This window comes from Miniopterus schreibersii (genome assembly GCF_964146895.1).
Source record: "Miniopterus schreibersii genome assembly, chromosome: 17".
In the NCBI taxonomy this organism is placed as follows: domain Eukaryota; kingdom Metazoa; phylum Chordata; class Mammalia; order Chiroptera; family Miniopteridae; genus Miniopterus; species Miniopterus schreibersii.
Genome location: NC_138117.1, coordinates 24,511,076 through 24,537,708, shown reverse-complemented (window position 1 = coordinate 24,537,708; position 26,633 = coordinate 24,511,076). Strand labels below are relative to the sequence as shown.

Genomic DNA, 26,633 nt, shown 5'->3' with positions numbered 1-26,633 from the left:
AACTATCTAGTGTTTATAAATTTACTAATAAAATTAGAACCATATATTCTTACTTTATTATATTGAATGTGAAGGTGGGAGGAGGAACATCAAACTGTAGTTACTAAACTATATAATAATAAAAAGTATCATTTGACTACCTGATTTTTTTTGTTTCTTTTAAACAGGTAAAAGTAGCTACATTAGAATTGATGTAATAGATATGAGACTAGACATGCTTTTTTCAGGTTATACATTTTTGAATCATGTTTTTTTTCCATTAGAATATTTACAGGGTCTACAAGGCTAGATGGAAATGCTATTGGTAAGTGTGTACATTTATTTCACTTATAAACTCATTGTTTGGCTAAAAGACTTGAACATTAAGCTAAAAAATTTTAAATCTATTTATATTATAGTGGATTTTGTCCGTTGGCTCTGTGCTGTGTCTATGGATGAATTGCTTTCCACTACACATCCAAGAATGTTTAGTCTACAAAAAATAGTAGAAATATCCTATTACAACATGGGAAGAATAAGATTGCAGTGGTCTCGAATTTGGGAAGTTATTGGAGATCATTTTAATAAGGTATTTGAAGAATTATAGGATTTGCTTACATTTATATTATTTTTTATTGTGTAAAATTTCCTTACCATAATCTAATTGAGAATTTTTCTTTCCAAGCAAATTTTAATTGTTTTTGTGATTAAATTTAGAAAACCTTTGAGTTCTGTTTTTTTTTTAGCTCTAGGTTTTAAGGATTTAGTTAAAATAATGTTTTTCTCATTGAGAAATATTATTAGCACCTAGTGCCTTTATGGTGATTCTTAGGATTTACTTATATATGCTATTAATGATACACTTTTTTAAAAACAAAAATTAAAAAATTAGATTTTCACTGCTTACATTAGTACCCTGTGTTTCTGTTGCCATTGCAGGTTGGCTGTAATCCTAATGAAGACGTAGCTATTTTTGCAGTAGACTCCCTGAGGCAGTTGTCAATGAAGTTTTTAGAGAAAGGAGAGCTTGCTAATTTCAGATTCCAGAAGGATTTCTTGAGACCTTTTGAGCACATAATGAAACGGAACAGGTATTACATTTGTTGAATTGCGTAATATCAGAAAACTACCTTATTTTTCACGGTAGGGGGAAAAACAGAAGAAGGGAAAGAAAACTGTTAAGTTTTATCTGTATGCATATCCGAGAAATTATATTAATATTTTAGGTCTCCAACCATTCGGGATATGGTTGTGCGGTGTATAGCACAAATGGTGAATTCTCAAGCTGCTAACATTCGGTCTGGATGGAAGAACATTTTCTCTGTATTTCATCTAGCTGCATCCGATCAAGATGAAAGCATAGTAGAACTTGCATTCCAAACAACAGGGCACATTGTCAGTGAGTATTTCTTTTAGCTATGTTTAAATTTAAAAAAAAAAAAAAGAGGACATAACCAGTTTGGCTCAGTGATTGGAGCGTTGGCCTGTGGACTGAAGGGTCCTGGGTTCAATTCCTGTCAAGAGCACTATACCTTGGTTTCAGGCTTGATCCTGAAGGCAACCAATTGATGTTTCTCACATTGACGTTTCTCTCTGAAAAGCGATAGAAAAAAATATCCTTAGGTGAGGATTAAAAAGAAAAAAAAAGAAACTACAATGTGTTCAGAAGATAATTCAAGTATAAGGTTATGGGCCTATTATGGTTTTTATGTTTACCAAGGTTTGCCTAAATAAGCAGAGTAAATAATGATATATTATTATAGTTAACATTTATTAAACATTTACTATTATGACAAGCACTGTAAGCACTTTGCATGTATTTTCTTCAGTCTTCACAACTATTCTCTGAGATAAGTATCTTTAATATCCCCCCTTTTTAATACATAGATTAGGAAACTCAGGCCCAGTAAGGTTAAGTAATTTACCTAACGACACAGAACTAGTGAGTGATAGAGCTGGTATTCAAAGCCAGGGAGCCTTAAGGCAAAGCCTTTGTTTTTAACCACTACACAGCCTCCTTTGACTTCAAGGGAGAATAAAATATTAAAGATGTAAGTTAAATCTGTCTAGCAGATTATAATGATGACCATCATCATCAACCTCAAGAATAATGACGACATCATAGCTGTCATTTGAGTGCTTGCTTGAATTAATTATTGTGCTAAGCACTTTTTACGTATTTTATTTAGCGCTTGCAACTCTCCTGTGGATATTATTATTCTCATTTTAGGGATTAAGAAACTGAGATACTGAGAGATTAAACATAATTTTGTATATTCACTCAACAGCTATTGATACAGTACCTACTGTGTACCAGTTACTGTATTAGCAGCCAGCTCTATAGTGTAAACAAAACACAGACCTATTTCCCTGCCTCTGCTCCTCAAGGCTGCCAAGTAGGTGGTCACCACAGACTTGAACCCTTGCCTGATGGACATCAAAGCCTTTAACCTTTAAGAAGTATACGTTATATCCAGAGGTTGATATATTTTTTGGTACAATTAAGAAAATTGAAAAATTATATTTATTTTTATACCCTTTTCGTTTTTTTTTAGCCCTTGTGTTTGAAAAACACTTTCCAGCGACCATCGATTCTTTCCAGGATGCAGTGAAGTGTTTGTCTGAATTTGCATGCAATGCAGCTTTCCCAGACACAAGTATGGAAGCAATTCGACTTATCCGCCATTGTGCAAAATATGTGTCTGACAGGCCTCAGGTATAGTGCCATTTAGTAAACAAAATTTTACTCAATTTTTAATTCTAGTCAGATCTATGTTTATTTGGAAATTAAGAGGATATGAAGCATTTATTTTTCAGTAAACCCAAAAATTATCTGAGCTTGATTCTGAGTTATAATGGGAGTACTGATAGCTAATGTTTCTTGAAGGTATCAGGTATTTTTCTGAGTGTTTCACCTGTATTAACTTGTTTCATCTTCATAACAGCTTCAAGGGGTAGATAGTGTTATAGTCCCATACAGATAAGGAACCTGAGGCATAAAGAAGTGAAAAAATGTGTCTGTGATTGCAGGACTAGTAAAGGAGACCTAAGTTTTGAACCCAAGCCTGCGTTTTTAAGCCATTCCCTGTACTGCTTTTTGCCTGTCATGCTCTGTCTGCAGTGCTGAAGCTGACTTTCAGTGGATGATTGTGGACTTCAGCACAGGAGTAAAAGGTTGAACTGGCAACCTGCCTGCCAACTTTAACTCACATATTTGAGTCTATCTTTATAACTACCATAAGGAGAAGCGTTACATCATAGATTTGGTAATAAGATTTTTCACTACATACTGACATGGACCTGTGGGGTGCTTAGTACTTTATACACACACATGCGTTAACTCGTTTGACCTTCACACCTCCCCAGTGTGGTTAGTGTGGCTACATGGTGTCATAACCATTTAAATGGTAAAAATGAAAACTTGATTTAACCTGGTTTATAATGCAGAAAGCTGGTATCAGAGTTGAAGCCAAAAACAACTTTTGGGTTCTAGTTCAGTGCTCTTTATAAGCTGTTATAATCTCCATCTTTTTTAATAAATTATTGTGTTTTATCAAATTATTCACTTTGATTTGTAAAGCATTTTTTAAAGTTTTAGAGAAATGTGCTTATTAATGTAGGCATTATGTTTTGCCTTTAATAACCTTACCTTCTTCTTGAAGGCTTTCAAGGAATACACAAGTGACGATATGAATGTGGCACCTGAAGACCGGGTGTGGGTGAGAGGATGGTTCCCCATCCTTTTTGAGCTATCCTGTATCATCAATAGATGCAAATTAGATGTAAGAACCAGGTAACAATCTGTATTTGTAATTAAAATTTTTAGGGCTTATTTTGACTGTAATCAAATTAATTTTCCTTATGTGAACACAAGTTCAGTAGTAAACGGCCATAAATCATGTGTTTTATCAAATATAGTAATTATTACAGGCAGATTTTAAAATATGTTAAAATAGAGCAGTGATAAAAAATGGGAATACATTACTTTTTCTTAACTTTAATTATAGCCTCCTTTGAATTTTAGCTTCTATGTTAATTTAATACTTTATACATTGTTTTTTCATACATTTGTTTTCAATCAGAAATAGAAGTTAGTGGCAAAATTTATTTTATTTCCTGATGAAATATGGAAGAATTTCCAAATGCACATCCTTGATGGCTTTTAGGTAAAGATCCTTTTCTCTGAAGATGGGTCAGTAACATAGTTTTGAATAATGTAGGTCTATTCCAAAAGGATTGAACTCTTCCCAAAGTATATTCTCAATAAAAGTCCTATTTGCACATATAATCAATTTGTAAAGAAACTATTGTGGATATAATGTAATTAGACAAGCATGCAATATACACTTCTTATGTTATAGCTCAGGTCAGTCCCATAGGATAATTTTTCTCTATTTCTGGCTGCCAAAATGAAATGACCAACCTGTATTTCAGTATCTGTCAAAAGTGCTTGAGTGCATCATGAGTTCAGTTTTATGTTAAAATCTCTCTTTTAATTATCCCATCTTCTTTTTAGGGAGAATCATAGTCATTTGGACAGTTTACTGAACCTTTTAAAATCAGAAAGGTGGTCAGACTTGTAACAAGTCAATGATAGAAATGTAATGAAAGAATGAATCTTTCCTCCCCTTATGCCAAAACAACTCCCACCCCCATCCAAGGTTAACTTTGATTTATTTCCTAAGAAACTTTTCACATTTATAGTATTATTTGTTATAACAAAACATTTTATGACATAGGTAAGTCATCCAAAGTAGGACTCAAACCTTGGGAATTTCTCACAGAATTTAGTAATCACAAGAACAGTGTACAACATTTTATCTTGACAAGGGACCTGCCTGCTTTCTTAGCCTCAGCCTGTTCTTGTCTGGGAACCACACTACCTGCCTTCTTACCATATTTATATTCAGATTACAGATGGGTTCTTGTTGTTAAAGGGAAGAGAAAATATGTATTTTAGTTATAAAAGAGAGAGTACAAGTAAATTTGTGTGGCTTTCATTTTCTTACCTCATCCCAGGACCTATAAGGGCTGTTATTTAGATTACATGTAAAAATATAACACTGTGATTCATAACACACTAATTACAAAATACTTTCACATGAGTTCTCATTTGACTCCCTCAAAATTCTGTAGATTTCTGGTTAAATAATTAACCTAGAGTCCCAGATACTCTTTTTCCCTACACTAGCAACTTAAGTATTGCTTTAGAAAAGACCTCTTCATCAGTGAAAATTCTTGGAAACCTCTGTAGATCTGTATTTGCTTTGGGGGCCTAGAAAAAACAGGATTCCCACATCCCTTTCTCCCTTGTCATGGGAGTTTGCATCCAGGTACTTGGAGTGAGAGGAAATGGATTTTGAGCTCAGGAGATGGAGGAAGAGGGAGTCTTTTTTCCATTGTGGGGAAAAATGTGGAACTAGTTTCTTTACTTCCTCTCATCACACATTAGATATCTTATGAATCAAAATATTGCAAACTTGCTATAGGGTCGAACTACCATAATGTTATTTTTGTACAGTCATTTAACAAATACTTGTTTTGAGCCTGTTGTGTACCAGGCATGTACTAGGCCTGGGTGTAGTATAGCAGCAGAGGAGCTAGATCATACACCGTCTTTATGGAGCCTTTCAAAGAAAATTTTATTCTGGCTTACCATTAGACTTTTGGAAATGTAAACTTTTTCTAAATTGAAGGATAATTATATTTCGCTAGAAGAAAGTAACATATAGAGAAAGCAACAAGCTTTTTAATGGTTACATGAAAGTTTTCTTATTGAATTTATTGGGGCGACACTGCTTAACAAAATTATACAGATTTCAGGTGCACAATTCCACAACACATCATCTGTACATTGTATAGTGTGTTCACCATCCCAAGTCAAGTCTCTGTTTTGTTTAAATTTATCTTAATTGTTGGAAGTATTAAGATGTTTCCCTTTTTCCTACTCTTGACCCCCACCCACCCCGCTTCATCCATCACCCTTTACCCCCCACGTGCCCTCCTCCAGTTTTGAGAAAGATAGCAAGGAATCAGGAAGGCAATTTTGAATTTTAGTTTTAACACTTATTCAAGGATAGTCAATATGATACTAAGCACTTTATTCGTTCACCAGATACTTACCGTGTGCGTCCTGGTGACAAGCATTGCTTTGTACCTGGGATATAGCAGGAAACAGACCCTGCCCACATGAATGTCTTAGTGGATTAGTTCTACAGATTCTTTTGTTTGAGGATATTATATAAGCAATTACAGTATTAGCTAAAAATTCCTATAGCTCTTTGAAAAAGATTTTCTAAAATCAATTTTTTATTTGTTCTTAGACTGTTATTAGTGTATTTTCTTCCTTGGTCACAGTACCACAAAATTAATATTCACTAACATGATCTCTCTCAATCTGTAATTATTTGCTTTTTTTAAAATACTGGATGATGGGGTGGGAGTGAAGAAAAAGTAAAATAAAAATTTTAAGATTAAGGCCTTTGAAGTTTTTTCCTAAATGATGCATACTAAAGAAAGCTGTATAACAACATGAAATTCTTAAAACCAGTTTTAAACTTTGTTTTCTTTAGCTTTGTGAACTGTAACAATTATTTTAGGAGGGAGATTCTGCGGTGCAATGCTGATTTGTATTATAGTTTTCCTAATTATGTTATATCACTTTAGGGGTCTAACAGTAATGTTTGAAATAATGAAAACTTATGGCCACACTTATGAAAAACATTGGTGGCAGGATTTATTTAGAATTGTGTTCAGAATCTTTGACAACATGAAATTGCCAGAACAGCAGACAGAGGTAAGAGGACACGGAATTTTTACTTAATATAGTCAAGTTAAGAGGTTCTTAATATTTTCCCATGTACATTTTAGTATTTCAGATTAAGCACATTGAACAGAAAAAAAATTTTCCTCTTTTATAAACAATACCATTTGGGGACAGAACCAAGTAAATGAATTGGATTTTGTTTTCAGTGTCTTTGTTGAACTTCCAGTTTCTTTTCCTTATTATTGTCACAACTATAAACACTAGTAGCTTTCTTTAGTATTCATAGTGACTTCTTATTCTGAATTGAATAAAGACTACATGGTAATAAGTAGACATAAGTATGCACTAGCACAAAACTGTGTATGAAAACTGCCAGTTCAGGTTAGTCCATTACGCATTTGAGAAAAACAAAGAAATTACTTACACTTACTTTGTATGGCCCTGTTTGCCTTTTATGGTGTTTCTAAATAACTGTATTTCATGAAAGTCAGCTTTATTTTAAAGATATGCTGATCCCACTTGGATAAATTCTTATCCTTTCCTCCCTCTTTGTTTCTCTTTCATGTTCGGTCATATGCTGGAGCAAGGCAGCTGTTATTCATCCCTATTGCTTGAAAAGTCATAATGCTAATAGCAAGATCATGATCATGCAGTGATAGTTGTTTACAATCAGAGCAAACTGAAAAAAATAGTTAAATTATTTTATACATAGGTGGTTCTGGGATCCTGGAGAAAAATAGATAGCGGGTATTAAGTGAGGTGAGGGTAATGTTCTAGGGGAAGGAGGGTCTGAAAGGAACAGGGACAGCCTTGCAGTTCATACATGCAAATAGATTGAGTTTTTAATTCTAGTAGTTGATGAGTGGTCTGACTTTCCCCCCAGAAAGCTGAATGGATGACGACGACCTGTAACCACGCCCTTTATGCCATCTGTGATGTGTTCACCCAGTATTTAGAAGTACTCAGCGATGTGCTTTTGGATGATATTTTTGCCCAGCTACACTGGTGTGTGCAGCAAGGTACGTCTGTACCAGGTAGTGACACCGAGTGTTAAATGTAACCCTGGTAATACATAAATAAATTGCTCTTTTTTTTCCTAGACAATGAGCAGTTAGCACGATCTGGTACAAACTGCTTAGAGAATGTTGTTATCCTGAATGGTGAAAAATTTACCCTAGAAATCTGGGATAAAACTTGTAACTGCACCCTGGATATCTTCAAAACAACAATCCCACATGCGTAAGATGATTTATACATCTTTATATCTTGAATGATGGACATAAAACGTTTGATTCTGGAGAAGAATTAAAGCGGCTATTAAGTGACGATCTAACTAGTGATTTCTCATGACAGAATCCTTTTTAAAATATATCAGTGTTCCATGAATTTCTATTTATTACAAATCAAACTCCTATAAACCATAACAGATACATGAATTAAATTCTTTATGAGCCAAAACCTTTAGTTTGATAACCCAAAATTGGGGTCATAATGAAGTGATTCCACTTTTATAAGGTTTTATTTATCCAAACTAAACCAAGCAGTGGTCTTGAAGTTAAAAAAAAGCCTCAAATACATTTCAGTTACTGTAGATTTAATAATCGTAGGAAAATTTATTTGTACTTACCACTAACAGTTTTACAGTTAATTGTCATCTTTTTCTAAGGGATAAATTTAGCATTGAATTGTAGTGAAGGAGTTTTTATCAATGGGGAAACTAAGATATAGTTTGGCTAAATGACTGATAGCACTTGGACTTTTTGTAGGACAGACTTGTACTTACTTCCCAGCTCTACCTTGGGGGCCCTTTGACCTGCACAGAGTTTCACCTTACATCAGTGATTTTTAAATCTACTTAAGGTGTTTAAATGTTACCTACAACATCTTATTAAGTAGACATATGTGAATGCACTGGCATAAAACTATATACAAAAACTATCTCTCCATGTTTTTAAGCATCATAAACTTTTTCTTGACATGAATTAAATATGTTTGTACTAGTATGATCTCCTTGTAAATATCCTCCTCAATAGGAAATACAAAGTCAAATGAGGAACACACCCCTAGGAAAGAGTCTTAGGTAGGACTACACCAAACGTATACACAATAATTCCCTCAGCTTATTTATAATTATTTGACAGTTTTTATTTTTTGGTGCACATTTTGTTGGCTCTGTGTAACTGACAAATGATCCATTTTTGCCGTATTTTAATATGGCCACTATTGTATGAATTCTTGCCTAGCTCTTGTCCCTGTCAAGTCTTTATAAAAACCGGTTGCGCTGAGTATTTTTTTTTAAAGAGCTGGCATGTAGGCTCGATCCCTGACCCCAGTAGGGGCATGTGCGGGAGGGAATGGATCATTGTGTCTCTGTCACACCAATGTTCCCTCCCTCCCTCCCTCCCTTCTACTCTCTCTGAAAAGCAATGGAAAAAGTATCCTCTGGTGAAGATTATAAAAAACAAAAAAAACCAGCAAGAACCTAGGCCTTAATCATCTTTCTGTCCCAAGCAGCTAATCAAGTTAGTGTCGTCTTTTGGGCCAAATTTTATTTCATCTATTTTTATACATTAAAAAAATAGAATCTGAAAAGGTCTATGAATTTTTTTGAAACAACTCAAACTTTTTTAAAATCTCACTTTGGACAATGCTTAATGACCCTTAATACTTAGAAAATCTGAGTTTAAAGTTTCTAAAACTGATGACCAAAGTACCCTTTTAATTATAGTAAATGCCAGTTGTTTTCTTGAAGTACATATTTTAAACTTCTCACTAGATTTTTTCAGCAAATTGCTCTTAGCAGTAGTCAGAGAAGTAATATGTTATTTTTGGTATATTCCTGTGACTTTTTTGTGCCCATTTCAAAATATATTGGATGTGACATGTTTCACACTCTGAATGATTGGTGGTTTTGGTATTTTAAAGGCTTTTGACCTGGCGCCCCACTTCTGGAGAAACTGTTCCCCCACCTTCATCTCCTGTGAGTGAAAAACAGTTGGTAAGTTCAGATAAATAAATCATATTTGAAATTATTTATTGTTGATAAGTAATTTTACCATGGGCCAAATTTTTTTATATGACCCCAGCTTTTTTAAAAAGAAGGCATAAATGTACTGTCCGGAATTACCAGGTTGAATTTCATAATTGTCAGTTTCCCAGGTAGCTAAAATTTATCTCTGTAAGTGCCTTGAAGGCAGTATTTTAAATTCTTTTATAAGATGAGTGGTCTGAGACATAGAGTAACATGATTTCAAGAGTTGTAAGAGGCAGGCACCAGATTATGCGTGAGAGAAAGTTTATAAAACCAGTACAAAGAATTCTTATGTACCCTTCATCCATTGTATGTGTTTGCCTAGGTCTGTCATAACAAATGACCACAAACTTAGTGGCTTAAAACAACAGAAATCTATTCTCTCATAGTTTGGGGGCAGAAGGGTCCCAAGTCCAGGCATCAGCAGAGCCACCTCCCTTCAGAGCCTTTAAGGGAGAACCCTTTTTTGCTTCTCTCAGCTTCCAGTGGCTGCTGGCAACCCTTAGCATTCCTTGGCTTGTAGACATCACTCCTGTCCTTCCAACAATTTTTTGAACCAGGTTTGGTACTTGTTATCCCTGTTTTATACAGGACAAGGAATAAAAGATCATAAACTGCAGTATTTTAAGTCCAAGTTAAAATATTATTTTGATTAGCACTGTTTTGGGGAAACCCAGGTGAGGTTGCTTCCAGCTAGAACTGTTACGTCAGAAGTCCCAGTTCCTCTTGAGCCATGGTCTGACTTCTCACTAAGTGACAAACTAATGTCAGCTACCATATGTTGTTTGGCACTGTGCTAGTGCTTTGCAGTTATTGTCTAATCCTTAGACACGACCCGTATGAAAAGTGATCAGAAAACCTTAGTTCAGGAAGATTCATTGCTTTTTCAAGGTTACACTTAGTAACTCTGGGGCGGAATAATGTTCAGCTTCTCTTCATGACACCACACTCCTAGTTGGTCACCTTCTCACTGACCTTTCTGGTTGCTGGTTCCTTGGGTGACAAAACATCCTTCCCTAAACTCACCACTAAAAAGCTTCCCTGAGCTCAGCATACACAAAGCTTGCAGAAGTCTCCCTGTCTCTACTGTACGAGTGCTCTGTTTAGGTTTCCTGACAGTTCATGGGTATTGTTGACTACTTTTCCCACACAGTGAAACTTAGCATTCTTACCTGTTACTCTTGGGTAGGGTCAGGCCCAAGTCTGGGTGTCGGAAAGGAAGCTTTTTTCTTAAAGACTATTAGGTCTATCCTTGTATAAGTAATTTTAAGTAATTTTTTCATTGTGTCTATAATTGCAATGTGTGTAGAATATCATTTTCATAGAGACACAATATATTTTTTAAAAAACATACAGCATAATAGAAACTATCTTTATTCTTAAGCTTTTTTCATTGTACTTATAATGACTTTTTTTATTTTATTAGGATACAGTATCACAGAAATCTATAGATATCCATGATTCTATTCAACCAAGATCTGCAGATAATAGACAGCAGGCAACACTAGTTTCTGTCTCTACTGTGAATGAAGAAGCCAACAAAATTAAACTTTCAGCAAGTGAGTTATCTCTTAGTAAAAATAAATTGTGCATTTTGTTTTATGTAAGAAAGGGATGAAATTTTTCTGTTACTTGTATTAACAAATGTACTGTCATTGATGGCGTGGTCACTTTGTCACTGTGTTTGCTCCAGCCTGAGCATCTCAGAATAGATAGACGCTCCCCACCAGCTTTGTCCACAGGCTTTCAGCTCATGTTTGTGTTGAGCGTATGAGTCTTCCCTCTCCATCCCCTTGTTCGTGCCAGCCCCATATTTTTTCTGCAAAAGGGGCCTGATGGGCCCTCCTCTGCCCATCTAGGAGGGGGGATAGTGAGGGGCCAGTGCTTTCAGAGCAGGGGCTCCCGCTCTGAGGAGCCAGCCTTTCTTAGGCTCTGCTGCCCCACACCCGTGTCGCCTTCGCTCCTCCTCAACTTCTTTGGTTTTTTTTTTTTTTTTTTCACAAAGGAGGGGAGCCCCCTCTGTTTTTTACTAAATTGATTAAATTTTTTTTACTGAAGGAAAATTATAACACTGAGGAATGATTGCCTCCTCCCTAGAGGAAAATAGGACAGCTGTAAAAATTCCCTTTTAAAGTTGAGGTGAAATTCACATAACAAAAGTAACCATTTTAAAGTGAATGGTTCAGTGCCATTTAGTAAATTCACAGTGGTGTGCAGTTACACTTTTATCTAGTTCCAAAACATTTTTATTCACCGCAGAAGAAAACCCCATAACCATATGCTTTTCCTCCCTCTTCTCCTGGTCCCCAGCCCCTAGCAACCACCAATCTGATTTCTGTGTCTATGGAGTTGCTGTTCTGCACATTTCATATAAATACAGCGTGTGACCTTTTAGGCCTGGCTTTTATCTAGCATAATGTTTCATGTTCCGTCCACATTGTAAAATGGATCAGTAATTCCTTTTTATGATGGCGTGATTGTCATTTGTATGGATGTGCCACATGTTATTTGTCCAGTCACCTGTTGATGGGCTCTTGAGCTTATTCCACCTTCGGGTTATGGTGAATAAGGCTGCTGCGACTGAACAAGACTGACTGTTTACAATATTGTTTAGTACCTGTTTTAATTTTTTTGGGTATATACCTAGGAGTGGAATTGCTAGGTCATGTGATAATTCTATGTTTAACTTTTTGAGGAAACACTGAAATGTGTCCATAGTGGCAGCTGCACCATTCTACATTCCCACCAGCAATTCCACTTTTCTCTCATCTTCACCAACAATTACTACTACTTTTTTTAGTGATAGTCATTCCAGTCAGTGTGAAGTGGTATCTCATTGTGGATTTTATTTGCATATCCTTAATGATTAATAATGTTCAGTGTCTTTTCTTGTGCTTATTGGCCATTTATAGATCTCCTTTGGAGAAATATCTATTCATGTCCTTTGCTTATTTTTCGTTGGGCTGTTTGTCTTTTTGTTATTGAATTATAGGAGTTTGTTACATACTCTGGACACTACACCCATATCAGATACATTTGTATTTTCTCCCATTCTGTAGGTCATTTTTTCATTTCTTTGATAATGTTTCTGTTGCACAAAAGCTTTTGAAGTATAATTTTTTTCTTTCGTTGCTCGTGTTTTTAATGTCATAGCTAATAATTCATTAACAGGTCATGAAGATTTTCCCCACTGTTTTCTTCTGAAGTTTTATATTTTTTAGCTCTTATATTTAGGTCACTGGTCCATTTTGAGTTAATTTTTTTCAAGGAATTTTTAATTAGTTCTGGGTGCTTACATTTGTTCTTGAGAGAAGACAGATTTGCTATCCTTCCTAAAGGGAGCTTCTAGCTTCAGCCACGGTGTCTTGCTAACTTCTTAACAGGGAGGTGGGTGGTGGTGAGTGGCCCATCTTGATTTCTTATTCCTGGTCTCTGGAGAACAGCTGACTGATGCAGGAATTCATGACCGCTTTAGTCTGCACTGGAAAGTGCTGTGAGGACAGAATTGTGAGTGGCTTTTGCTCTCTTGGCCCCAAGACTGAACTTCATTATATTTAACTTTATAAAGGAAGAATTTGGTCTTCACACATTAGAAAGTTTTTACTTGGCTACCTGAGAATATGCCTACCTGAACAAAGAGTGCTGCTCCACTGCCACCCAGAGCAGAGGGCTCTTACTCCCCTGGGAGGCCTTTAGGAAAAATTCACCATGGACTTGTCAACTCAGAATAGTTGGAGCTGGAGGAAGAACAAACGACCAACATGTTCCCATGAGCCCATTCCCTAGTGGACAGTTTGTGGCTCCTGTTTGATGAGGAGGCCATCTGCCGTCTGTGTCCCTGCTACTCAGAACAGAATCAAAGCACAGACCTAAGTCTGCCCTGTCTGAGTGGCGGCCGTCTCATTCTTTCTCCACCTTTGAGGAAACACCACTGCCCCATCTCGTCTCGATGCCTGTCTCAATTCAGAACTTGCTGTCCCACATAGTTTAGCTTTGCTCCGTATTCTTTGTTGACTCGGTGAAATGGTCGCCTATCACAGCCCTGGCAGGTCAACCCTTGTCATGAGTAAAGTTTGTCCAAATAAATATTGTCCCCACACATGCAACTGGTCCTTGCTAGTGAGACTGGAGTTAGGATCCTCACCCTTCAGCTCTGAAAGGACACGAGGAACTGGAGAGCCCCAGCTTCCCTCTTTCCATCAGAGTGGAGCCTCATCAGCCAAACTGAGTTCACCGTTGGAAAGTGCTTAACACCCTTGAGCACCTGATGCTGGAGCTGAGGAGAAGGTGTCTCACTAGACAGCAGCCTACTCACAGGTCCCTTCAGTGGTGCCAGCTGTGCTGCCCAGAGTCTCCTGCTCCAGCCCCTGAGAATGTTCTTATGACTTGAATGAGGGAGGGGAATGAATGATGGATACACATAAGCCTGTGACTATGGTGCAGGAATGGGAAGGAGACATTTAAGAGGAAGAGACAACCATGGGACTTGTGGGTTTCTTTGTTTCCTGACTTGAGCTCTAGTACTAAGAACTAAGTGGTAAATACGGCAGCATTTCTGAAAACTACCTGGAAAAGCACCTTTGCTAATAACCTAAATAAGAATAAGTTTAACTGAACAAGTTTTTTGCTGCTACCCCAAGTCCCTGAAACATGAATTTAATTTCCACAAATTGGTGCCCAGAAAAGGGAATTTGTCGTTAAAAGTAGAAAGAAACTGGAGGATTCGAAGTCCTCTAGTGCTGAAGCCATTACCCCGAGGCGGAAAACAGTGCCCTTGGGCAGCCATCTGCCTTCAGGATAACTCCCTGGAAAAGCTGATCCTGAGGCCCAGGATCCCAGGATCAGGTGTGGCCTTGGGGGGCGGGGCTGCCCTGGAGTCACAGGTCTACACTGCCTGTAGCTGAGTCATCTTTCCTAACCTTGTCCTTTTACTTTTGCTTAACTGAAATGGTCAGTGAAATGGAAAATTCTTTTATGAGTATGTATTAGAAACGTCATCCTGTCGAGCAAATTTGTGCGGGCTAGAGGGTTTTGGCTGTTACAGCTCACCTGGACAATGTGGAGAACACTACTGTTCCTTCCAATCTGGTTACTTTTGTAGTAACACACTTAGCATAACTTTTTATAGACTTTTTTGCTTATGGACCCATTTGAAGGTATAAGGTCATTTTAGCTACAGCTCCTAATCTGGATCCAAATGAAACGTGTGCTGTGGTTAATCCATAATATTGCCCCATTTGTCAGAATTCTTGGCTATCTTTCACTTCCTATCTTTAGGCTCTAGTTCCTGTTGTTTTCTTTTGGAATAGGTTTTTATATTGCCTATATTCAAGGGTCAAACAAACTTGGGTTTATAGTAAACATTCAAGTTCCAGCTTTTAATTCATTGTTACATTTTGTTATAGAATAGCATAACTCTTATTTTAAAATGTGTAGTGGAACCTTCTTAAACATAGTCACTGTTCTACGTGATTTGGAATACTTTTGCTTATTTAAAAAAATTAATTTTCTATGGCTTTTCTAAATATTAAGTTAAACTTTTGCTGAGAAGTGCTTTGTGCAGAAGCAGTAAGCATGTCCCTCAGGGTGATGTGTGCAAGTTACCTTCCTACCTGTTATGTCCCCTTAGCATTGTAATGTCACAGAAATGATAAAGGATTCAAAATAATTTTTGTTTGCATGTGCATTGGGGTGGGTTTCCTCACAGAATATCCAGAACAAAAACTGTTTGCCGCCCTGTTGATTAAATGTGTTGTGCAGCTGGAACTCATCCAGACTATCGACAACATTGTGTTCTTCCCGGCGACCAGCAGGAAGGAAGACGCCGAAAACTTGGCCGCAGCCCAGGTGAGGGGCGGGGCACAGCCGGGGCAGAGCGGCGTCCAGCTCAAGGTTTCATTTGGGGCTGGGGGCGGGTCTTCATCACATTTTAAACCGAGGACTGGATGACATTGCCAAGGTAGAAAATGTGGACAGAACTAAGAGGAGGGTCAGGGCTGAGCCCTGGAGGCCCTGTGGGTTAGAGCCCCTGGTGACAGGGCAGCTGGTACAGAGCCCGAGACTAAGAATCAGGGCGGCATGAGGGGACCAAGAGGCAGCGCTGTCCTGGAAGCCAGGTGAGGACAGTGTCTTCAGAAGAAGGGTGTGACCCACTCTGTCCAGTGCTCAATAATAGGTCAAGTGATATTCTGTCTGAGAATTGCCCTCTAGCAATTTGGTGGACTTCAGTTACCTTGATATTGTGTTTAACTGTAATGTTAACTATTATACTGGAACAAGAGAAGAGAGCAGTTGAAGACAGCAAATATCGGTAACTAATCATGAGTTTTGCCGCGAAGGGTACAGAGAAATGGGGTGATAGCTGGAGGATGGGGGTGTCAGGAGAAGAGTATGCTTTAGTTTGTCTTTGAGAGTAGCAGTATGGCAGCATGTTCCCTGACAGGACCTCTGGGAGAGAGGAACCAAATGCAGGAGAGAGCAGTTGCTAGAGCGGCCTCCTGAGTAAAGGGAGATGGGACCTAGTGCACGGTCCCCGGGGGCGAGGGGCCCAGTTGTCTTGAGTAGAAGCACAGACAGTTGATGCATTATAACAGGAAAGCAAGCAAAGTGGACGGGCTATATATAAATGTAGGAAGGCTGGTGGGAGTTTGTGGGAGATCTGATAGCTCTGACTCTCACTTAGACAGGAAGAAAAGCCATCCACCAAGTGAGGTCGGGAAGAAAGCTTTAGCTACTTGAGAGAAGTGAAAACAGGAGCTAGTGGCCCAGGGAAGTGGAAGAGGGAAGCACAGGAAGATTGCTGGGCAGGGTCTAGAGCCCACTGGATTTAAACAGAAATCAGTCCATTTTTCTCCTGTCACGTTTAGCGTGTGGGCGCAGACATGGAGTAGGCAGCTTTGCCAAAAGTTTACTGTAAAGACGAGGTGAGGGGTTGTGCAAGGGAATAATTATAATCACATGGACTCCATCCTGGTGAAGGGAGGACCTGAGGGGCGAGGAACAGGGAAGGGTGGGAGAGTGGCTGTAGGATCTGGTACGGTGCAAAGCTCGAGTCAGGGATTAGGAAGAGGGAACTGGGAGGAGGAGGTAGTGCTGGGTGCGTGCAATGAAGAATCTGGAAGTGAGGCAACAAAAGATGGGCCTTTCCCTATTTCCTACTGAGAGAGAACAGATTAGGTACTGTGGCTTGCTCGTAAATCTGGCCTTTGGGGAGCATTGAGTTCTAAACTTACTAAATCTGTGACTCTGTGTATGTGTGTGTGTGTCTGTACGTGTACTTGCATGTGCGTGCATCCATGTGCCGTGGTGGTTTGTTTCCCAAAGAGAGATGCCGTGGACTTTGATGTTCGAGTTGATACTCAAGACCAAGGAATGTACCGCTTTTTAACATCACAACAGCTTTTTAAGCTGCTGGACTGCTTATTAGAGTCACATCGATTTGCAAAAGCATTTAATTCTAACAACGAACAGAGGACTGCTCTGTGGAAAGCAGGTAAGCTGCACAGGTCCCACATCTTAATGTTCACCATAAATGAATGTGCAATAGATATTTACACTGATCAGAGTTCATTGATCGTGTCCTTCAGGCCCCTGCATGTCACTGTTTAAGCTTTTACCTTGACAATTATAATAGGAAGGCAATCTACCAACCAGGTCTTTCTCGAGTCTTCAGTAAACCAAGCAGCTGCCTGGGTATATTTGTTTCCCCCTTGTTTAGTCAGCCTGTTACTTGATTGATTTGACCAGTCATCTTTCATCTTGTTTCCCAGCCGAGGCCTTCCTGTTGGTACTGTAAGCATACTGAAATCTGCCCTTTTATGAGAAATGGTGGGTGTGAGGGTCCCACACACACAATCTGGCCTATGTGTTCAAATGACCTCTATGTTGACCTGGTCAAGGCCATATCTCAGAATGAAAGTGAATGGTTTGAAGTGGGAGGTATAGTTGTTTTAGAACATGTTGAAAATTTTAAACAAGCTATAATTTACTGACATTGTTAATTTTTTATTTAAGAAATAGTTACTTAATGCCTATTTGGTGCAAAACAGTGCTGCTGGGAGAGTGGAGGAAGATGATTCTGGCAGGAAACGAAGAAGGGAGCTGATGTTTACTGAATGTCAGACTGTCAGATGGAGTGCCGGGTTGCTTTACATAGTTCTGTTTGTTTTCATGTAACCTAGGAGGTCTGTTTAACTGCTGATTAAGCCACGTCTCTGCCCATCCTCTCCCCTTCACAACCTGACTTCAGGAAGAGTAGTCTGGACTTGCTCTTTCCCCTTCAGCCCAACTTGTTGCCACCATTCTACTGGGACTATTCCGGCGAGGTCACTGGACCCCTATTCCATACATACGTGGCCCTTCGTGCCGCTGGCCTTGGAAACAGTCCTGCTGCTGCGCGGCTGGCTCTGTCCTCGGGGAGCCCTGCTGCATGCTGCACGGGGCCTTCAGGTGCAGTTTTGTTTGAGGAGTTCCACTTGCCCAGGCCAGAAGTTGTCTTGTATTTCGTATCCTCTGCTTGAAAGGGGAGGAAATTCCAAACATAGCATTGCCTTCACGTTGGGCCGCCAGCCCAGCGTGGTCTCCCCTGCAGTCTCAGGGCCTACCTTCTCAGTGTGACTCCTCTCCCAGGGCCCCTCGAGGGCACAGGGCCCTGGGGCAGCGGCTACGGCTGAGGGCAGCTCTGCTTTGTAGGCAGCATGTGATGGCTGCACACACACAGTGTGCTGTAAAGTGCCTTCCTAAGCTCATCCCACAAACCCCCCTTTCCGCAGGCTTTAAAGGCAAATCGAAACCCAACCTTCTGAAGCAGGAGACGAGCAGCCTGGCCTGTGGGCTGCGCATTCTGTTCCGGATGTACATGGACGAGAGCCGCGTTAGTGCCTGGGAGGAGGTCCAGCAGAGGCTTTTAAAGTAAGACTCCTGGCTGCGTTTCCGCCGTCCCCGTGCGCTGCGTGGGGCAGAGCAGGAAAGGGCTGGGTTTGCGCGCGGGGTGGAGTCCACAGCCAGCCCCATCGGGAGCTGCCGGCTAACGGGCCTAAGGGAGAGATGGCGACAAATTCAGTCCGAGAGAGGCATGTGCTTGAGTAGTTGGTGACACAGGAGCACGTCGTGTCTAATGCTGCTGTTACAGGACAAAGGAGAAAGTGTTATCTCAAAATTTTTTAAACTTTGTAGTTTGGTTTTTAGGCTTTTTTGTGTGCCATAGAACTCAGTTTTTACAAACCAATCATTTGTGAAAGGGAGAACCTGCCTGCCTGTATTTAGCTTGAAAATGTATGTGGAGTTTTTGTGTGTGTGTGTTACTTGTTTACATTCTATTTTTATTTAATGACAATATTCTGCATTTTAACATTTAAACTCACATTAAGGCTGAAACATGCCCTTCAGAAGCACTACTGTCATCTGAACGGTATTTTTGTGTGTTCTTGTGGAACAGATGGTCTCAGACCAGTTGAATACATTTTAAGAGATCTCATTGTCTGTTTCCCCATTTTATTGATGGGAGTGTTGAGGCCCCAAAGGGTCTAAACCTGCAGCTAGTGAGGGGCCAGCCCAGGCCTTTTTTTAAAAAATCCTCATCTGAGGGTATTTTTCTGATTACTTTTCAGAGTGGAAGTTGGGGGGCAGGGGGGGACACATCAATTGGTTGCCTCCTGCACGCGCCTGACCAGGGCCGGGGATCGAGCCTGCCGCCGAGGTCCCTGCCCTTGGCTGGAATTGAGCCCAGGACCCTTCAGTCCGAGCTGACTCTCTAACCACCGAGCCAGACCGGCCAGGGCTCCGCCCAGGGCTCTTGATGCAAAGCTTTCACGTGTGCTTTGAATTTAGTGAAACTGAAAATTATGAAATGTGGGCTTCCTTATAAGTTCCAATGGCTTTTTTTAATACCTGGTTTCTTCCCAACTTAAAAATATAGATGTTTATGCTGATGCTCTTTAATAGAAACAGGTTTCTAATAGTATTTCCTACCCTCTATGTCTGTTGTTCTTGCTGGGTGTCTGTACCAGCAGGTGTAAGCACATGTAAGAGTGAACCTTTTCTGTTACAGTGTGTGCAGTGAAGCGCTAAGTTACTTCCTCACTCTAACATCAGAGAGTCATCGGGAGGCCTGGACTAACTTACTGCTTTTGTTTCTAACTAAAGTTCTAAAGATAAGCGATAATAGGGTAAGTATGACACATCGTATCCAGCCCAGCATTTCTAGCTTGATAGTCAAAGTGAAGCAAGTGCTCATTCTGAATATGGAATGTATAGTCTTTGCCTGGAGACTGCATAGTTTATACCGCAATGTTAGGTAGAATTTCCTCTGAAAATTAAAATTTTATTTTATCAAATAAGTGATAGTTTCAATAACCCATTCATAGCTTATAAAAACTCAACTGTGGTTCCTGCTGGGTCTCTTACTTTTATTACCTGGAAAAAAACAATGATAAATATTAAAAATTTGTTCTAAGTTTGTCAAGGAAATGTAGTGGAAAATGGTTTACAAAATAAGGTAGAAACTAAGTGAATAACGTTTGTTTGAAGTGAGCCTTGAGAACTTCTGGTCTTCCAGTTCCATAGTCAGTGCACTGCTGCTTCACGCACGCTCCTGTCTTCAGCGGCCAGCACTCGGCCCACAGTGGTTGGACCCGGGGGCTTAGGTAGTGGTGTGGGATGCGCGCACTACTAATGAAGAAATTCGTTTTCTCTCCCAGTTCAAAGCTCATGCATCATTCTACTATCCTCTCTTATGTGAAATTATGCAGTTTGACTTGATTCCTGAACTTCGTGCTGTTCTTAGAAGATTTTTTCTGCGAATCGGAGTAGTTTTTCAGATATCACAACCGCCTGAACAGGAACTTGGAATAAACAAGCAATGATGGGAACTTAATATTTTTCTCTTGGCGTTTACATCCCTCTGCTCTTTAAAAGGACCCTGGAGCTGAGGTTTCCTACCTGAAAAATTGTTTCTCTGAATTTCAGCGTCTAAGCGTTACTGGTAAAGATACTTAGAATTAGAACTCAATCTTACAACGCCCCAGTCCCTCTCAGTGATGGACCCTGTGTGTCATGCTGGGCTCATGTTGAGCAGAAAGCCCGTTTCCACAGTGTCAGCTTATGTTCATGGGTCCTTCCCTGTCCTCACTGGCAGGGACAGCCCCACAACTTTTGGCAGGTGTGGAAGTGAAACTTACCCAAAGAACTATAGATGTAAAGATTTGAACTTCTACAGGAAGTACAACTCAGGAGAGCTGTATTTTGAAGGATGAAATGTTTATACCTGGGGAGTAGGGGGAGAAGAGATTATTGTTCACGGTAAAAGATATTTAGCAACTACGGTATTCTTACTCTGAAATTTTTGCACACTCAGGCTACCTGAGATACTGGTAATCACCCTTCTGTGAAAAATGTACAGAGACACAGGTCTGTAATATAAAAACCTTAAACATGATATAGTTCTCCTTGCACTGTTTTATTTCTTTATTTTCTTATTCATTTGCTAAATACCTAATATTTTGTCAAATGCACTAAAAATTTGGGTTGAACTTTGTCTTTTTTATTTTGTGGGGATTTTGGTTTTGTCCTTTTGGGGGGGGGTTTGGTAATTTTGAAGGTTTAACATGCCCCAAAGCTATTGTGGCCAACACTTGTCATGATCAACAACAAAAAAAAGGGTAGAAAATATCCCTACTGACATAACTACCTGTAATATACTTCTCTTAGGGCTTTTAAAGATGAGCCATTAAAATAGAATGATCCTTCATGGATCAAACTTGAATCAGTGCAAAACGAATCTAGGTTGCTGTCACTTTCTTTTCTTTTGGGTGGCGGGGCTTGATGTAGATTTTACTCTATGTACAGAACTTAATGTTGAATATATTACAATAACAACTCTGGCATGGTTTGGGGAGATTAGATTTACTGGAAATGTATTCATACTGTGAATTGTGCTCTGATGGTTAAAAATGACAAGATTGTCAAGCATTCCGTATTAACAGTGGATGTAGAAAATTTTTTCAGATGGATAAAATGTATATGGTACAGATGTAAAGTTTTCTATGTAAAAATTCTGTACAACTTTCTGTACAATATTCTCATCTGGCATATTCTAATCAGGTTAAGTCAATAAAGTTTTTGGATTATTTCATCAGTGCAATCAAAACCTGTGTGATCCACAGCCCCATGTTTCATTGGTTTTCTTCTTTTGGATTTTTTAAAATTACAAAACAACTAGGGAAAGGGTATTTTCTGCCAGAACTACAAATTCAGTATTCTTTAGTTCTAAAGTTTTCTTTCCAGCTTCTGGAATTAGATTCTCACCCACACCCTGCTTTCTCAACCATAGGGTATTCACAACTTGGTATTTTGTGTATTTATTAATAACCCAGAATAATGCTCCCATATTTGAATAGTGAGAAGAAGCGGTCAAGTTCCCTTCGGGGCAGGTGTGTGGTACAGTGGCATTAACAAGGAATATGTTACGTGTCAAGATCATTTTAAGGTTGGGTTAAAAGGTAAGTGTTCAGTCTGTTTTCACACCTCTTAGATAATGAGTAGTTACTGAACTGTGCATTTATAAGTCGACCATATTTATTACCCCGAGATGGAGCCTGTTCCAGCCCAGCTGGGAGTCACCTACCTAGGGATCTCGGAGCCACCATGACCTCTGGTATGTCTGAGAGGTGTGTGTTTCAAATAACCTGGCGCTTTATTTCATGGTATAGTATCAGGACTTTCCCTAGAGGAGAAAGAGGCCTTCATCTAACTTACAGATAAAGAAATAAGAAAAAAAAATCTTTATAGTAAAATAAACAATGGTTAGATTATAAACCAAGTATAAAATTTATATGCAGTTAAAATTCAAAGTATCAGAAATTTCACACCTGAGGTAAACGCATCTGGGCTTGTCTGCCATTAACTGTTAGTGGAAGGAAGTGTGAAGTAGTAGTGCCTGCGGGTGTCCTTCACTCTGGTACTAAACACACAAAATAATTATTTCCCAGAATTTAAGTCTTGTTTTTTAATCCTCACCTGAGGATATGTTCTCATTGATTTGAGAGGGGACAGGTAAGAGAAACATCAACTGGTTGCTTCCTGTACTTGCCCTGACCGGGGATCAAACCCAAGACCCTTTGGTGCACAGGATGACGCTCCAACCAACTGAGCCCCACTGGCCAGGGCCAAATTCATCTTTTTTAAAGGCACCTCTTATGGAGTGATTAGAGAGACTGAGTCACTTACTCAAGGGTCCATGGTGGCACAGTGAGGATTCCAGTCCATCCTTGACCCAAGGTGTTCCTGCCTCTCCAACTTCTAGAATATCTTGTCTAGAAGCCTCAATTCCAGTTAAAATAAGAAATCAACATTGGTAATAAAAATAATTTATTTCTATAAAGAAATCGTTAAATCATATAAATTAGTAAACTTAATCCCTTAATTGACACAAAAATAGGCAGAAGGATGTAACATTTAGTTCATGGCTTAGGGCTATAAACTCAATTATGACTCCCATTTGTACTGGTAAGTAGCCATAAGTAACATGGAAATAATTGGGTTCTCATTACATCGCAGCTGGAACAGTGACAGCTCTAGCTACTGCATTTACTAGTGAGTCATTTCCATAGCAGTAACAAGTGTACATGTAACGGTCTTCTGGTTTCAGAGGACTGTTCAGACACTTGTGTTTTACTCACCTCACCTTACCGACAAGCAGAATTTACAGTAATGCACGTAAGGTAGTTGAGTTCAATACCACCCTGATTTATGGCAAAATTGTGCAAAAATAATTCTATGCAATTCTACATTATATATAAATTAATCATGGCCTTTTATTTATGTACATAATTACATTATATACATCATCATGGAAAAAATACACCCCATACACAGATGGTACATAAGTAACTTCCAGGTAGGAGTCAAAGTAGCACATATTAAAAGTTCAGAGTAAACATTCCTTTCACCTTAAAAGGCACTGCTGGGTCCAATACAGATTTATTTTAACCGTGTGCAGTAGACAGGCCCTGCCAATTGAAAGTGCTTGGTTTTCCAGGAACCTGTTGCTGCTGCTCTTGGTCCAGTTGCTCTGCCATGAATCGTTTCAGTGTTTCTGAGGTGCCTGGACGGAGCCAGGGTTCCGTTGCTACAGAGTCTGATCCATCGTCACCCACCTGCTTCATGATGTCATCAGGGTCAACCAGTGAACTCTCGTCATCTAAAGGAGGCAAGAGAGACATGACTCAGGTGGGTGGCAGGCAAATGATGTGAACACAGGCCTGTACAGCTCTATTTCTCTACAATGTTATGTTCTAAATTGTACGGTTTTGTCCAGACACCCCTCACTTTAGAGGTAGGAAAGCAAACCCAAGAAGGGAACCAATCTTATGAAACAGAAAATGCAACTGAAAGTGACTCCATGGTATCAGCACCATAGGGACCCATCCCAAGGACAGCAGAGGAGACCACAGCCAACATTAAGTTGACCTTAGGAGTGTGAGCCATTTTATTTTGTGTCACCTTCAGGAGAAACTCAATGGATACCATGCAAAACTAACTTTGTTTTTGATTCAACATGGTTTTGAAAAACTCCCAACCTATAACACTGCTATAAAGAAAAGTCATTTCAGGAAAGCACTAGACGGGATAAAATTACTTCCATTCTTACACCGAATCTAAGGTTGTGTCTACTCCATTAAGAGATAGCTCTTATGTTTCTTTTTCAATTGAATTGACTGTAATCAACTTCTATATCTGTATGCTACTTATACATATAATAATAGGAAAATCTGTCTTCCTACCCTGTGATGTCAATTTCTTTTTGGTTTTTGTTTTAAATTACATCTCCTGGTCAGTGAAGGATTAGCCCAGCAAAGGGACTTGTGCAATCAATTTAATGAGCAATCAATCCACATCGTCCCAAAAAGCTCCTGTTTGAAAGGACAGTGTTAAAAAAAAAAGTTTATAAGTGGAATACCTTCTGAAAGAGTAAATTCTTAAATTGCTCTGTCTTCTCAATTTAAAAATACCCGTTTATTCAACTTACTGCTTCTAAAAGAAATAGAGGAACAGGGAATTCACAATACTCAAAATTAAAAGAAAATGCTTTTTAGCTAAAAAGAAAGCATTGCCATTCCATGTTTTTCTAGGTATGATATGAAAAGATTCCTCCATCACTGTACCATGTCTGCTAGTATTTGTTATGGAATTGCCATCAGAACACATGACACCTTGACTGTTAGAGTGTATGATGACAATTTTAAATTAACACAGTATTAAAGGTAAGATCTAAAAATACCTTAAGAAAACTGCTATAAGGAAATTATTGTAATGTAGCTTAACAGACTAAAGAAAATTGTCCAAATAGGTCACTATTTGCTAAAACTAATAATACAGTAGGGATTATGTACCATAAAACTGTCCCATTATCCTAATAACTAACAACATTGACATTAAAAGGTGGTCCAGAGTAGCTCATTGGTTGTGTAAGGAACTGTCCTGCCTACCTGAGCTCATGACAGCAAAGCCCAACATAACAAGACGACTAAACTTTGTCTTATAAAAAGGAAATAGTTAACCTTTGTGTCCAAGGTACTAAAAGGCAAGTAAAAAGGTAAAACCCTTTTCTTTGAAGTACTACAAATTAGTAATGTATGTGTTATCTAAAAAACTCAAAACTTTTAAAAAGTTAATCTCTCACTTCAGTAAGGGAAGTGTGATGCTGATACTAATTAGCATTTTCCCTGCTGAAAGCAAAGCCTGGATATCTTTATAAGCAAAAGCTTTATCTGTTTAGAATCCACTCAAAAACGGGTACAACCCCGAGTCCTGGTTTTGCTGGATAGCTGTGTTACAGGCCCTACAACTCAAAGGATTTCAGCATTCATTGCATCAGTCCCCCAGCTATAAGTGAAAGCTGCCATGTACATAAGCAGGTTAAGAGTCCTTAAAGAATTTGCTATAGGCCATTAAACTTGGCCATTTACCTGTATTAATAGGTTTATTCTGGAGTTCATTCAGTCTTCGCATTCGTTCCTCATTTCTCATTCTAATCTGATCAATATTTACACTGGATACAGATTTTAAAGAGAGACCATCTAGACGACTGTTATCCTGTAGTCAGAAAACAGAACTTCAGAAATGATCATTAACATATGTTCAGAATAAATAGGTGAATCAAAACATGTTCTTGCCCTTGATAAGTATACAATGTGATGTACAAAATAAAACAAATGAAAACCTATAGCATTTTCATTCTAATTCCTGGTGTTTGTCTATGCAGGCTCAGATGAAGGTACTGTGTCTGTGATAACACAGAAGCACTGCCAGACTGGATAAAGGTGGAACATAGTTACCATATCACCCAGCAACTCTGCTCCTAGGTATACACACACACCAGGTGAGAACATCAAAAAACTTAAACACAGATGTTAAAAGCAGTATTCCTAACAGACAAAAAGTGGAAATAACCTAAATATCCATCAGGTGCTGAACTGATTAAAAAATGTGGACTACCCATAAATGGAATGTTATTCAACAATAAAAAGAAATCAAGTCGTGACACGCTATAACTTAAATGACCTTTGAAAGAAAAAAGCCAGTCACAAATGACCATATATTGTGTGCTCTCATTTATACATCCAAAAAAGGCAAATCTATAGACAAAAGGTAGATTAGGGATTGCTAGGAAAACAAGTTATTGCCACCCGATAAAGCTGTACATATAATCTGATAACAGCATTTGTCATTTGGTGAGAATTCCCTGCATGCCTGACTCAGTACCTAACGTTGGGACATATACTAAGGGCTCCAAAGTCTGCATGTTTTATGTGACCTTGGACAAGTTATCTGGTCCAAACAGAGATGTCATCTACATAA

At 38.9% G+C, this 26,633-nt stretch overlaps 2 protein-coding genes across 8 annotated transcripts in view; one reads left to right on the top strand and one right to left on the bottom strand.

The window, feature by feature from the left end:
• Nucleotides 1–20,942, top strand: part of ARFGEF1 (ARF guanine nucleotide exchange factor 1) — a 90,248-nt gene extending 69,306 nt beyond the window's left edge. Inside the window, exons 24-39 of one of the 5 annotated variants that reach the window (XR_013997487.1) lie at nucleotides 264–304; nucleotides 399–568; nucleotides 919–1,070; nucleotides 1,206–1,378; nucleotides 2,535–2,695; nucleotides 3,642–3,761; nucleotides 6,646–6,775; nucleotides 7,629–7,764; nucleotides 7,846–7,984; nucleotides 9,671–9,743; nucleotides 11,203–11,335; nucleotides 15,537–15,623; nucleotides 17,100–17,268; nucleotides 18,548–18,686; nucleotides 19,825–19,942; nucleotides 20,474–20,942. Coding sequence is in view for 2 of the 5 variants with exons in the window: in XM_081117321.1 (XP_080973447.1) it covers nucleotides 264–304; nucleotides 399–568; nucleotides 919–1,070; nucleotides 1,206–1,378; nucleotides 2,535–2,695; nucleotides 3,642–3,772; nucleotides 6,646–6,775; nucleotides 7,629–7,764; nucleotides 7,846–7,984; nucleotides 9,671–9,743; nucleotides 11,203–11,335; nucleotides 15,484–15,623; nucleotides 17,100–17,268; nucleotides 18,548–18,686; nucleotides 19,825–19,942; nucleotides 20,474–20,638 (2,170 nt within the window). In the remaining 3 variants the exon portion in view is untranslated. Of the gene's footprint in view, nucleotides 1–263; nucleotides 305–398; nucleotides 569–918; nucleotides 1,071–1,205; nucleotides 1,379–2,534; nucleotides 2,696–3,641; nucleotides 3,773–6,645; nucleotides 6,776–7,628; nucleotides 7,765–7,845; nucleotides 7,985–9,670; nucleotides 9,744–11,202; nucleotides 11,336–15,483; nucleotides 15,624–17,099; nucleotides 17,269–17,956; nucleotides 18,067–18,547; nucleotides 18,687–19,824; nucleotides 19,943–20,473 lie in introns of those variants that run through there. The other 4 variants (XR_013997488.1, XR_013997489.1, XM_081117321.1 and 1 more) reach the window with 4 other exon arrangements.
• Nucleotides 20,943–23,126: 2,184 nt separating this feature from the next.
• The window catches only part of CSPP1 (centrosome and spindle pole associated protein 1), an 87,679-nt gene continuing 84,172 nt past the window's right edge, over nucleotides 23,127–26,633 (bottom strand). For all 3 annotated transcript variants that reach the window (XM_081117103.1, XM_081117102.1, XM_081117104.1), the window contains 2 exons: nucleotides 25,742–25,868; nucleotides 23,127–23,973 (listed from right to left, as the gene is read on the bottom strand). In XM_081117103.1, coding sequence (XP_080973229.1) covers nucleotides 23,759–23,973; nucleotides 25,742–25,868 — 342 coding nt within the window. In that variant the 3' untranslated portion in view covers nucleotides 23,127–23,758. The remainder of the gene's footprint in view (nucleotides 23,974–25,741; nucleotides 25,869–26,633) is intronic.